Genomic DNA, 13,383 nt, shown 5'->3' on the forward strand with positions numbered 1-13,383 from the left:
GTGTTTTTCTGAACTCATGATGTTTAGGTCTTGGAGATACATGGATAGTGAGGATAAGTGCAGTGCCAACTCCGGTGCAATTTGGACTCTGGATACGTCTTGAAAATTAAACCAAATGAATGTAATAAACTAACAGTGTGTGTGTGTGTGTGAAATCATTTGAAATCATTTAAACTTATATATAAGCAAATTTAGTATCATTTTATGAAAAAGACTACATGACCATAAGATTTTCATAGCAGATAAACCAGGAAGGATGAACACAAAGTTTTCTAACTTCACTCTGCACACAACAGCAAACACAATCAATAAAAAAGTAAAAGTATATTGTCGAACTCTTTGAAGAGGGCTCGCTAATTATAAGGAATAATTCTGAGGTAAGCCACTGGCCAAGCAAACAGGCGTGTTTAGGCCTGACACTGCACTAGTGACATGAAAGGTTAACATGTGACCAGTATGGTGTCAGAACACAAACACTTCAGTGGCTCCAAAAACTAAAAAATGCTGCATTAATGTCTGTGTGTAGGTTGCTGTTAGCAGATATAAAAGCTCCAGTTCCAAAAGTTGGCATCCGTGCTCTACATGCTGTTAATATTATACTGTGTCGTACTGTGATTACAGTAACCCTGCAGTAACAACTTTTAATTATAGTTTAGGGACAGACACACAGACAGACAAGCAAAGCTGGCTTACTTGTGTCCCTATCTCGGCTCAGCTCTGTTTATTTAAAGAGGTTCTAGGATCTCTCCCACCTGGTTGTGTTTTCCCTCTTTACTGAGGTAATTGGAGAACTGTTCTCTGGTGCTCTTAGGCACAGTAGGGGGGGCAGAGCAAACCAGAGATGGTGATGTTTTTAATCAGTCTGCTAATGATGATCTTTAGCTCCCTCTAGCGCTTCCCCAAATTCAGTTAGGATTCCCCCCCACACAAACACACACAAAGTAAGGACACTCATTGGCATAATGCATTCCACAGCCAAACCTTAACCATTACTCAAACAGATTTTTGAAAGTGGGTCAGAAAGTGAGAACCGGTCAGAAGGTATTCACTTTCTTCAAATGTCCTCACTCTGTATGTTCTTGGCTCAAAATGGTACTCACAAAAATATCTGTACAAGTACAGACATACATACACAAACACACACACTCTCTTCCTCAAACTCAAATCTCCAGAGAAACCACTGAAAACTTTGTTTGAGGAAAGGTTTGTTAACCTGCAGTTATGACCGTCTGCAGTCCAGGTCAGAGATCAGGATAATCAGCAGTGCACAGCTCACTGGAGGAATCTGCCCCTGTTGTGACTTGCTCAGCATCATAAGGGCTAAATTCTGGTCAAACTAAAATGTGAATGTTCAAAACACACAGACTGAAGCAAAAGGTAAAATGCATATAAATAAATAATTCAACTGTAGCAATAACCTTCATCTTGTGTTTATCGTTTCACTCTATACTTTCTGGTCAGATCTCAAAAAACAGCCTCACCGTTTTGGCCCAGTCTCAGGCTTCTGCACTCACTCAGTCTAAGATACGTTTTCATTATTCAAATGGCTCATGCACTCGCTTTCGTAACGTAGCAAAATGTCTGCTTTGTAATTTTGGTGGCATGCAGTCATTTGTCTCTGTAACTGGACTATGGATGACAGCTAGAGCTAAACTGTATCATTTGTTTTAGTTGTGTTTGGGATAAATGTATGTTTCAAGAGCTGCCAGCCGTTTTGGTTTGTTTAACTGTGGTTGCAGACAAAGTAGAGAAAGCATAGTTTAAATTGCTACTCTAGCATTAAATATCAGGGTAAAATGCTTCAAAAGAAGAATGAATAAATAGAAAAAGATGTCATACAGAGAGAGAGAGAGAGATAGAGAGAGGGAGAGGATTCTGGCTCTTTATAAAAAGGGGAAAAAACTTGGTTTCTTTGAGAGAGAAAAAAAGATCCTCTACTGTACTACAATACAACACATAATTTGTAATTTAGTTTGGTTAAGCTTTTGCTACACTGTGATTTCAGCAGAGGGAAATTCTCTGGTGTTAATTGTTCCTGTGAGCTGATTCAAGTGCGTGCAAGTGTGCATGTTGTGGGTTGGGGGGGGGCCTTTATGCAACACTCAGAAGCATGATATCAATACGACAATCTTGTTTGGTTTCAGCCATATGAGCAGAGGAAAAGTCTCTTAGGAGAACACCTCACATGGCTGCTTAACCGCCCACATGCGGACATTACTTCGCTTCTGTCACCAGCTGTTAGCTAACCTTGAGATTTCTGCTTCTGGTATCACAGCAGAACACTCTTGTCAAGTCTTAGCACTACAGCTAAACTTTTGCCTATTCAGTCCTCAAAACAGAGGAAACGGAGACTCAGAAACCCGTCCCTGTTGCCGCGGGAATAGGATTAACAAGGACACACACCAGGCCTAATTTATAAAACAGTCCATAGGGTTCATACTAAAAGTGCACACAAATGCCAGATGTCAAAAATATGCCAAAAAATTATCCGATTTATTAAAGGGAGTGTCCATGACTTCTTCATGATTTAGAGCTAGCTTAGCTAATAAATCCACCTCTTCATTGTCCATTATTCCTGTGTGCCAGTATCCACATGTAGTCACAATATTACAAGAAGTCTCAAATATCTCATCAACTAAATCTTGTCTACTGTTCAGTACAGTACAGTTCCTCAAGTGAGCCAATCAGCAACTTAAGGTAAGGGTTCATAATTACATATAAAATAAATATTTTCCTCTTGATCAAGGATCATACTGTTGGCACTTTGAGTGGCCATCACTAGAAAAGTGCTTTATAAATACAGACCATTACACATGAACAACGAAGCAGGAGGTTCCCTTTTCAGATGTGTCCACAACCTCACCATAACACTCTTTGATTTCTGAGTTGTTTTGAAGCTGTCTGAGCGGAGAATCTCCTGCTGCATTGTTCATGTATGGAAGGCAAACCCCTGAAAATGTCTGCAGAATTGGGTGTGGACCTTCACTTGGAGTCACTCCATGTCTGAAACCAGCTGATGTAAAATGTTTAACTTCTCATCCAAGAAGCTTCTTCAGTTAAGTTTGATCATATCGTAAGTAACCCCAACCCAGTTAATATTTCTTTGATCTTTGCAGAAACATCATTTTCTTTGTTTGGTTTATTAACCGGTAGGTGGGCAATGAGCACCTCTTGCAGAAATACTGCATCACATTCCTTTGATCAAAACAGATTCCCATGATCTTTAATGTAATCAAATTCCCTTGATAATGCACCCTGATGTTGGTTGCCACCGACCAATAAACAGAACAGGGAAGTGGAAACAGTTTGATTCAACAAAGCATTTCAGCATTCACACAGTATTTTCAGCAAGTACTGCATTTTTTAAATACCAAAAGAACACAAAAGTCATGAAAGATGCCGCTCTTTGGGAACAAATTCAAGCTATTTAAGTCTCATCCTCCTCCTGGACTTGTGTCCAAACATCTTACGGTGAGTTAGAGAACAGCAGAATCAAAACTTGAAAAGCTCAAAGTTGAAAGTTAACATTAGTTCCAGAATTAACTGAAAGACATAGGTCTTTGACATGTACAATGTGAATCATAAGCTCAAGATGCTGAGATGTAAATCATTTTGCTGCGTTTTCTCTCTTTAAATGCTGACAAAAAAAACAACGGTGGCAGCACTTATTGTGTGCAAGCACTGAAATCTCACCTGTTACTTTTTTGTCTGTGTGGCAACATCAACCTGATAACATGTTTAAGACTGGTCTAGGTTAATGTCCTGTTTTATACATGGAACACGTCTGTCACTAACAGTTTACCCCAACTATTATTTTATGTTAAGTGCATGTAATATACTAAATTTAATACTATGAACTATTTACGACAGAGGAGTAGTCTAAAGCTGAGGTCTCAGCAGAACTTCAACTCTGTTCCACCATATCCTAAACCCAAAACCACCTCCACTGAGGCCACTGGGCTGGAAATTGTGGATATCCTGGATGACATCTCTCCACTCAGGTATAGCTTTTTCTATCTGTTTGATTTTTCTTTGGTCATTTGTTTTAGTTATTTTTTGAAAAATTGCACGTCTTTGGATGCAAGACAAATGATTGAAGAACATGTGTGTAGAACTTAGTGACATCTAGTAGTGAAGTGTCATGTTGCAGCTGAATACCCCTCACCTCATCTCCTTCCAAACAAGAAAGAGAACCTGTGGCAGCCTTCAGTTGTCTTAAAAACTCAAAAGGTGTTTAGTTCGTCCAGTCTGGGCTTATATAAAAAACATGTAGAGAGGACCCACTCCCGATGTAAATATGCGTTTTTAAATATAAAGGGCCAGTTCTAGATCACAATTTAGATGATCACGCGCTAGTGAAAATACCACTACGATTATTTTAGATTCAATTCAATTTCTGCCGACAGATCCCTTTCACTCAAATCTTACACACTGAACTTTTCATTTTGTGTGTTATTTATTGCACATTGTGCAAGTTTAATCCACTGTGTTATTTATCTCAACTTCTGATCTTGCAGGGAATTTTTGCAGCAACAGCAAAACGTCTCTAGTTCAACTGTTTCAAGACTAGATGTTGTGCGCCTCCAGGAACTCCTGGACACACAGCTGCAGCAGAGGCAGGCCAAGGAAACAGGCATCTGCCCTATCCGCAGGGAGATCTATTCCAAGTGCTTTGGTAAACAGACTGCTGAAATGTAGTTTAAATGGTGGAATAGTTTAAGGACATAATATAAAGCTAGTTTTTAGAGGCATTTATATTGTACCCACAGCAACATAAACTGAACTCTTATTATCCTCCTTATTTTCTATTTTTCCAAGATGAGCTCATTCAACAGGTGGCCATCGACTGTGATGAGAGGGGTCTGCTGCTGTCGCGCGTCAAACATGAGATTGAAATTTCCCTTTGTGCCTATAAGACACTGTATGAAAGTGGTGTGGCTTCTGGCATGAGGAAGTTCCTGCAGGCTGGGAATGGCAAGGCAGACATGGAGAAAAGGGTAAGGGCATTGAGTTGTTTGTTATTTGTCATGTTTACAAACACAGAGGCACTTTGACCCAAAGACCTGAAATGTTGCAAGAGAGATTTAATTTATCAGTTGGTTAAAGCTGTGGATTACAATAAAGACATTCGTCAGGTGTGAAGAATAGCAGCAGTAAAGCATTGATTGTGCATCAGGAAATTACATACAAATGTCTCTTATTCTATTTATTCATGTAGATTTCTGATCTGGAGAATGAGATACACGACCTGAGGAAGGAATTGGACCAAGAGAAAGCAAGATCTGATGCGACTGAAATAAGCTCAATCGACAAGCAGAAGGTGGAGAATGAGAGGCTCACAGAGCAGATAGAGTTCCTTAAGACAAGCAATGAGCAACTTGAGGTGAGAAAATGTGCTTTTCTTCAGATCAAGCATCAGTGGTCCCTGTGTTGCCCATCAGATTAATATCATCTTATTTGTCTTTCTATTCAGTTCCAGCTGCAAGAGATCAACAAACTGAAGAAATTACAAGATAACTAAAGCATGTAGTTATGCATAGACTGCAGGGGGAACTCCCCTCATGAACTGGGTTAGGGACTCTTTCAATTCAATTTTATTTGTATAGCGCCAAATCATAATATACATCATCTCAAGGCGCTTTACATAGAAGGTCAAGACCTTAAAATCTTATTAATATTGAGAAACCCAACAGTTCACACATAAGTAAGCGCTTTGGTGACTGTGGAGAGAAAAAACTCCCTCATTAAAAGGGAGAAACCTCGAGCAGAACAATGCTCAATGTGGGCAGTCATCTGCCTGGACCGGTTGGGGTGAGGAGAGGATCTCACAGAATACATTCATCTCAATCATAAAAAAGCAAACAGCAACAACAAACCATCTCTACAAGAACCATCTGTGTCCTCATTCTGATATCTCTGACTCCAATATTCAACTTTTTCTGCAATTATTTGATCCCAAATAGATGGGGAAAGTGTAAAACACCCCAAAACCTCCAGCTTCTTCTTCTTTGTTTGGTTTATTGGCAAGTGGCAACCAACGTCAAGGTGCATTACCACCACACACTGTGTTGGAGTGTGAATCAGAATTATCTAGGGCATATTAAATTCTTTTGTCCAATTCTTTCACCCTCAGAAAATGAAGCATACTCTCTATTCCGATGATAAATATTATCTCCAAGTAGCAGGTACTCTCTTGCGTGTCTTGTTGTATTGTAATGATGATCCACTCTCGATGTTCACTTTTGGGACCAATAGTTATTTACACTGCTGAATAATGAAAACACACAGTCAGCTCACAGTGGCACCACAACTCCAAGTGCATCTGAGTCCAGACAGGCAGCAGACTGTACTGATAAACGGGGTTTCTCACAAATCTGCATGGGCTCAGGTGTGTGGCGTTTCACTCGAAATGAAAATATGAATTCAGATAATAAAATAAATAAATGAGAAACAGAGCATATAAATAAAACAGAATCAAGTAACACAGATTAAATTCAGTGCACTTCAATAATCAACTTAATCAGCTTGTAATGTGAAGTGGAATGAATCACCATATTAACTCCGTTGCAATTTGCCTCTTTACCTTTTCCCGTTCTTTAACATATTTATTGTAGTGGAGCATTACGTGCTCAACTGACTCCTCTATTTGGCAGTAATCATATAATCCTGTTGGATGTTTGTTCATTAAGTGCAGTGTATTATTGAGTCTAGTATCTCGTATCCTCAGCCTAGTCAAGATGCACTCCTCTTTAGTGCTCCTTTTTGATGTGCTCACTTCCTGTTCCACTGCATTAAGGGGTCTCCTTGTGTGCGTTATATTCCAGCTATGCTGGCATTCTTTAATAATGTGTCTTTTGATTATTGTTTTTGCTTCCGATTTACTACCTGAAATGTCCATGACTTCTTTATGATTTAGTGTTGGTTTAGCCAATAAATACATCCCTTTGTTGCCTTTTGTCCTTCTCTGTGCCGGTATCCACATAAAACCTATCACAAAATTCATATTTTGAAATCTATACAGTGTCTCAAATATCTCATTAACTAAATCTTGCCTAGTGTTTGATTAAAATGACTTTTTTAATGAAAATGACAAAGAAAAATCTTCTGATTTGTGTAGTTTATTGGCAAGTGGCAAACAACAATCAAGGTGCAATACTGCCATCCACTGTGTGTTTCAATATCCTACTTCCTCTTCTTATTCCCCATTCTGTACTGTATCTCCTTTTACTCTTTATATTTGATAGCTTCTTCTTTGTTTGGTCAAGTAGCAACCTACGCAACCAACCCATAGAAACCTACTGTTCTAGAGTTCTCTAGGTCATTTTATATTTATGTCCAATAATCTTGTCTCCGTCAGATAATGGAGCATACTCAGTTCTTCAACTCCATGCCTCTCCTAAAACATAAAGATCAAAGACACAATTAAATTAAGGATATAACAATATAAGGATATAGGGATATAGGCATATAAAGGTATAAGGATCAAAGGATAAAAAGGATAAGATGGCAGTCATGTAACTTGACGTCGGTTGCCACCCACCAATAAACCGATCAAGAATTACATTTTGGGAAATACTCAAAGAACACGAAAGTAACAAGAGGTGAATACAATGAAGACTCCTAACAAATGTGATGACGTCCAGACAGCATAAGGTGAGTTTAGCAGACAACACAATCAAAATTTGGAAAGTTAAAGTTGAAATTTAGAGGAAGTTGAAAGTTAACCTAAATTACAGAAATAACTGAAATACATGGAAATTGTCTTGGAAACTTGTAAAATCTAAAACATGATGTGGGAGCTAAAGATCATTAGTTACTATGTGCACATTGTGCAAGCACTGATGTTGTGGCTATAACTTTTTTGTCTGTGTGGCAACATCAACCTGACAACATGTGTAAGGCTGGTCAATTGTTGTTGCTGTCCTATCTTAAACATGGCAAAGCTTGGTTGTGGAACTGGTCTGCTACTGACTGAAGAATTTTGACCTAGTGGGAATGAAGCTGGTTGTGGATGTATCAGTGAGCTATGAAAAAAATACATATAGTGAAAAAAAATACAGATACAAAAAAGGTATCAGCTATTTAAAAATGTAATCAGGATAACATTAAGTGCATTCAATATAACATGTTATATTATGCCTTGAAGCAACCTATGAACCTCAGCCGTGTTCCACAACCTCCTAAACCCCAAACCACCTCCACTATGGCCACTGCGAAGACAACTGTGGATATCCTGAATGAAATCTCTCCTCCCAGGTATAGCTTTTTCCATCTATTTGTTTTTCTTTGGTTATTTATTGGAACATTGCCGTCTTGGGATGCAAAACAAATTATTAACATAATGAAGTGTAACCTTATGTCTTATCCACAGTAAATTTCTCCACAGATTTAATCCAATTTGATATTTATCTCAACTTCTGCTATTGCAGGGAATTTATGAAGAATCAAAACATCCCCAGTGCACCTGCTTCAAAACTAGATGTTGTGCGCCTCCAGGAACTCCTGGACAAAAAGCTGCAGCAGAGGCAGGCCAACGAAATGGGCATCTGCCCTGTTCGCAGGGAGCTCTATTCCCAGTGCTTAGGTAAACAGAATGCCGAAATGTATCGAAAATGGTGGAAGATGCATACATAGATTGGACATAATATAAAGCTAGTTTTGAAATGCATAGGATTTGTATATTTTTGCTCTTTGTATATTAACTTTTATTATCCCCTTTATTTTGGATTTTTTCAAGATGAGCTCATTCGACAGATCACAATCTCGTGTTCTGAGATGGGTCTGCTGCTGTTGCAGATAAGAAATGAGATTCAAATGACGATGGCTGCCTACCAGACACTGTATGAAAGTGGTGTGGCTTCTGGCATGAGGAAGTTCCTGCAGGCTGAGCAGGCCAAGGCTGACATGGAGAAAAGGGTAAGGGCATTGAGTTGTTTGTTATTTGTCATGTTTACAAACACAGAGGCACTTTGATGCAAAACCTGAAATTGTGCAATGTCAATTGAGAGATTTAATTTACCAGTCAGTTAAAGCTGTGGATAACAATAAGAGATTTTTTTTCTGTTAGGTATAAAGAATAGTGGCAGTAAACTTGACAGCATTGATTGTGCATCAGGAAATTACATACAAATGTCTCTTATTCTATTAATTCATGTAGATTTCTGATCTGGAGAATGAGAAACACGACCTGAGGAAGGAATTGGACCAAGAGAAAGCAAGATCTGATGCGACTGAAATGAGAGACAAGCAGAAGGTGGAGAATGAGAGGCTCACAGAGCAGATAGAGTTCCTTAAGACAACCAATGAGCAACTTAAGGTGAGAAATCTTGCTTTTCTTCAGATCAAGCATCAGTGGTCCCTGTGTTGTCCGTCAGACTAATATCATCTTATTTGTCTTTCTATTCAGATCCAACTGCAAGAGATCGGCAAACCGAAGAAACAGGACGACTAAAGCATTTAATTACGCATAGACTGCTGGGGGAACTCCACTCATGAATTGGGTTAGGGTCCTTCTCCATATGTCTCTCTACCTCTGGACTCTTTCATCTCTCTGTGTGTCCTCACTCTTGTCCAGGTATCTCTGACTCCAGAGTTGCTGGCCACAGATTTGACACTCTTGTGATCATGATGGGTATTATTTTCCGTTATTTCCTCTCATTTTGTTTACCTATGAAAACTGTAGTAGTACTAATATACTGCACACAACCAACTTCTAAGGGTGGTGAAACTTCAACAAATAAAAACTAAGAGGACAGTGAAGATAATTCAAATTATTAATTGGAATAAAATATTGATCAGCCATTCAAACTATATTTTGGGTAAAATTAAGTAATAAGATTAAATTTTTATTTTGTACATTAACCATCAGACAGTATTAATTTTTTCCTTTACGGCTGCTGATGTGTGTGTTTGGTTGTGTGTGTGTGTGTGTGTGTGTGTTCCTGTCCTTATATTTTTGTGAGGAGCATTTTAAGCATAGAACCTACAGAGTGAGGACATTTTTGGAAAGTGAGGATACTTTGAGCAGTCCTCACTTCTACAAAGGGTTAAGACTTGGTTTCATGGTTAGGGTTAGAATTCGGTTTAGGTAAGGGTTAGGCATTTGGTTTGAATGGTTACGGTTAGGGTAAGGAGCTATGGTTGGGAATGCATTATGCCAATTAGTGTTCTCACTAAAATAGAAGTAGAAACAGCGCGCGTGTGTGTGTGTGTGTGTGTGTGCGTGTGCGTGTGTGTTTGGTCTTCGCAACTATTTATAATCACCAGGATCTAATATTAAATAGTCACTGCTCTTAAGAAGAGAAAAGCAGATGAACCAGCAGATGGTGCTCTTGTCTTATCCTTGATGGTCTCTCTCCCTCTTTACCCAAAATCACATGCACAGTCTTGTCTGCGGGAAAGTCCATTCCAGACAGTGATGGGACACTGCTCATCCTGTTTGAGTTTTTTGATTTGGTTCCATTCTGAACAACTCCTGTTCCTGCTGCACTGTCTCATCAGTTCCATTGAGTTCAGGTCGCCAACTTTGGCAGACTGCAGTAACATATAATATGAGTGTCAAACCAAAAAGCAACCAGGCTCTGTGGCTATCAATTTCCACTCTTCCCACTGTGCTGGCCACTTCAGTGATGCAGCTGAACTGTCACATTTTGTGCTTGTTGACACTGAGTAGATGCGTCCAGACGGTTGCATAATTGCCAATGGATTAAACATAGTGTGTTTACACTGAACAATTAGCTTCCTGGGATTTAAGTAGGTCACTTCTTGTGGGTGTGTGGCATGAATGCAAATGCATCTAATTCCAACTTCCTCAAGCCTTCGCCTCCGCCTCATGTGAGCTTTGCAACAAGGTAATCCAGAGTATGGCTCTGCAGGGAGAGGCTTTACATACAAATGGATGGGGAGGAGAGAGGGCGGGCTGGCATAAGAAACACATAGTGAAAATGTGGACTTCACACTGACAGAGAGCAAGTCACATTTCTAAAATGAATGTGTTCAGGGTTTGTGGATGCAGACTACTCAATTATAGGCAGCCAGGAACTGCTGGATAGAGTTAAGACACTGAGCAAGGGCCTGCTGGGCACTCAGGCAGGGATCCATCCTTTGGACTCTTAGAGGTGACCCAGAGTTGACTCATACTCTCTATGTGGGCAAATCATTAGCGTGTGCACATGTGCACACACACACACACACACACACACACACACACACACACACTCATGCGAATATCTCTATAGTTGTGAGGACACTCATTGACATAATGCATTCCCTAGCCCATAACCCTAACCATCACAACTAAATGTCTAACCCTAACCTAAACCTAATTTTTAACCCTAACCCTAAAACCAAGTCTTAACCCCCAAAAAGCCCAATTAAGGTGTGTGACCAGCCAAAATGTCCTCACAATGATGGTACTGAACCACAATTGGCCATCATAACTATTTGTAGACAGCCACACACACAAGCTCGCTTGCTCACAAGGATTGGACACATTGCTGCCAGGATGCAGGCAAAAGTACAGCTACATATTTTGGTCTAGAATCCTGATGTCTGTTGTACTTTATAAAATGATTATGCCACAGTAATATGTCAGAGAACATGTAATAAACTGAGCAAAAAGAGATTGAGTTTATTTTACATTAATCACATTTATGCTGTATAATGAGGTTAATTTATGTAAATATATATGTGATCATCCAAAAAAATCTGAAAATGCACAACTTTGTTAGAAAAATATTATTAAGACCTAGGGCATGAAACCACCAAGGAAATGAAAAACACAGGGAGCTGCTATCACTCCTGAACTGATAGCTGGGTTTTGTAATGTGTACATTAACAATAAACAACAACTTGTCATGAATGTTTCAGAGGCTGCAAAAGGTGTTTTTGCATAAGTAATGTCTGAACACACTACAGTGATTTACTAATGAATAATTATTGGAATCATTATTATTAACAGACAACTGAGTTTTCACAATTTTTCAGTAAAATGGGAATGTGGCCCTGATCTAAGTAAGAATAAGGACTGAAATAACATGACTCTCACATTACAGAGCTCTTTTTCACTTACAGCACTAATACTTTAACACAGGAGAGTTGGTACTTACACCAGGGTGGAAAGAACATTTTCTTGCCCATATTCCTGCCTGAGGTTAACGGGCAACATCGGTCTCTTCCTCGCTCACTCCCTCCCACATTCTCACTTCTCAAACCCCCTCGTCTTAATTTCTCGCTCTTACCGTGCCCACCTCTCTTTCCAGCCATCTGCCTCCAACACACGTTTATGTGTGGGAGAGCCTTGAGAGCCCTGGTCCACAGGGACCCTTTAAGGCTGCTGATAGTGACCTTATGTGCCCCTGCGAGTGACTCATATTAGGCAATGAAGGAGTGTGTATGTGTGTGTGTTATGAGTTAGAGACTGCTGGGCATAGCTAATAAGGAAGCAGCCAGGCTACTGAACTTTTCTTTCATAATGTGGTGATCAGCTTAACTATTCACACTCACTCAAAGCATGATGGCTTCCAGTGGCACAGGGTGTACAATAGACCGCAGAGCAAATAAACACATCTCACAGAGGAACTCAGGGTTTTTATATTCCTATACACACAAACATTATATTATAATAATAAAATAATATTTTATTCACATAGCACTGCGAAGTTACGAAGTGCTTTAAAAATAAAAAAGACACGAAAGCCGACCCTTTCCCTAATAAAACAAATAAAAGCTTATGAAAGAACAAACACAATTAAACACTACATTTGAGGCAGAATTTGAAGCGTGACCTCCAAATACAATAATAAAAACTAAAATAAGATAAACTCAGGGATTGGGGTATGATTAAAGTTTTCAGCTTTGATTCAAAGGAAACTACTGATTCAGCCTACTGTATTTCCTCAGGCAGGGTGCTCCAGAGGCTCAGAGCTGTTATTTCTAAAGCTCTGGCCCCCTTCGTCTTTAGCTGAGAATCTGGAACAGCTAAAAGGCCCCTGACAGAGGATCTCAAAGAGTGAACCACTGAACCACTGTTCACTCTTTGATGGCGATAAATGATCCACAATATACAGAAGAGTCAGACCATGAAGTTGTCATCTTTCTGACTCAATCAGTCATAGTAAGAAGAAATTATCAACATTTACAATTATCCCAATTACATCTATTAACTTTTCTTCTGTGTCTGATAAGACATTGTCAAACTCATTGATCAAGGCAGATTTTTTTGAAATATAATCATTACACTTGATTTGTTCCTTTTTTTGCCAAAAGTAAACTGTAATACTGATGTTGTACCAGCAGGTGGCAGAACACAGTCTCACTGCTCGAAGTGAATCTGCTGTGACTGCTTGGCCTCAGGCATCATGACCACAGGGAAATGGACTGACT

General features: G+C 39.3%; 2 protein-coding genes across 3 annotated transcripts; both read left to right on the plus strand.

Annotated features, from left to right (window-relative positions):
* The first annotated feature begins 3,221 nt into the window (after window positions 1-3,221).
* On the plus strand, window positions 3,222-6,126 carry LOC109625887 (axonemal dynein light intermediate polypeptide 1-like). The gene is made up of 6 exons (XM_020081462.2): window positions 3,222-3,471; window positions 3,871-4,001; window positions 4,518-4,675; window positions 4,819-4,997; window positions 5,219-5,383; window positions 5,474-6,126. The coding sequence occupies exons 1-6, from the start codon at window positions 3,397-3,399 to the stop codon at window positions 5,519-5,521; spliced, it is 756 nt and encodes a 251-aa protein (XP_019937021.2). The 5' UTR covers window positions 3,222-3,396; the 3' UTR covers window positions 5,522-6,126.
* Window positions 6,127-7,493: 1,367 nt separating this feature from the next.
* On the plus strand, window positions 7,494-9,807 carry LOC109625566 (axonemal dynein light intermediate polypeptide 1-like). Of its 2 annotated transcripts, none has more exons than XM_069522200.1 (6): window positions 7,494-7,653; window positions 8,147-8,256; window positions 8,372-8,584; window positions 8,738-8,916; window positions 9,158-9,316; window positions 9,407-9,807. In XM_069522200.1, the coding sequence occupies exons 2-6, from the start codon at window positions 8,238-8,240 to the stop codon at window positions 9,449-9,451; spliced, it is 615 nt and encodes a 204-aa protein (XP_069378301.1). In that variant the 5' UTR covers window positions 7,494-7,653; window positions 8,147-8,237; the 3' UTR covers window positions 9,452-9,807. The 2 variants fall into 2 exon arrangements, with proteins under 2 accessions (XP_069378301.1, XP_019936392.1); XM_020080833.2 differs by having other exon boundaries at window positions 8,430-8,584.
* The last annotated feature ends 3,576 nt before the right edge of the window (window positions 9,808-13,383 follow it).

The sequence above is a fragment of the Paralichthys olivaceus genome, chromosome 3, assembly GCF_024713975.1.
Source record: "Paralichthys olivaceus isolate ysfri-2021 chromosome 3, ASM2471397v2, whole genome shotgun sequence".
Taxonomy (NCBI): domain Eukaryota; kingdom Metazoa; phylum Chordata; class Actinopteri; order Pleuronectiformes; family Paralichthyidae; genus Paralichthys; species Paralichthys olivaceus.

Coding starts and splice junctions, on each gene's coding strand:
- LOC109625566 (XM_020080833.2), top strand. CDS start 7,633: ATGACGTCCAGACAGCATAAG. Junction 8,257..8,429: donor AATGAAATCTCTCCTCCCAG/GTATAGCTTTTT, acceptor CTGCTATTGCAG/GGAATTTATGAAGAATCAAA. Junction 8,917..9,157: donor AGGCTGACATGGAGAAAAGG/GTAAGGGCATTG, acceptor TAATTCATGTAG/ATTTCTGATCTGGAGAATGA.
- LOC109625887 (XM_020081462.2), top strand. CDS start 3,397: ATGCCGCTCTTTGGGAACAAATTCAAGCTATTTAAGTCTCATCCTCCT. Junction 4,998..5,218: donor AGGCAGACATGGAGAAAAGG/GTAAGGGCATTG, acceptor TTATTCATGTAG/ATTTCTGATCTGGAGAATGA. Junction 5,384..5,473: donor CAAGCAATGAGCAACTTGAG/GTGAGAAAATGT, acceptor CTTTCTATTCAG/TTCCAGCTGCAAGAGATCAA.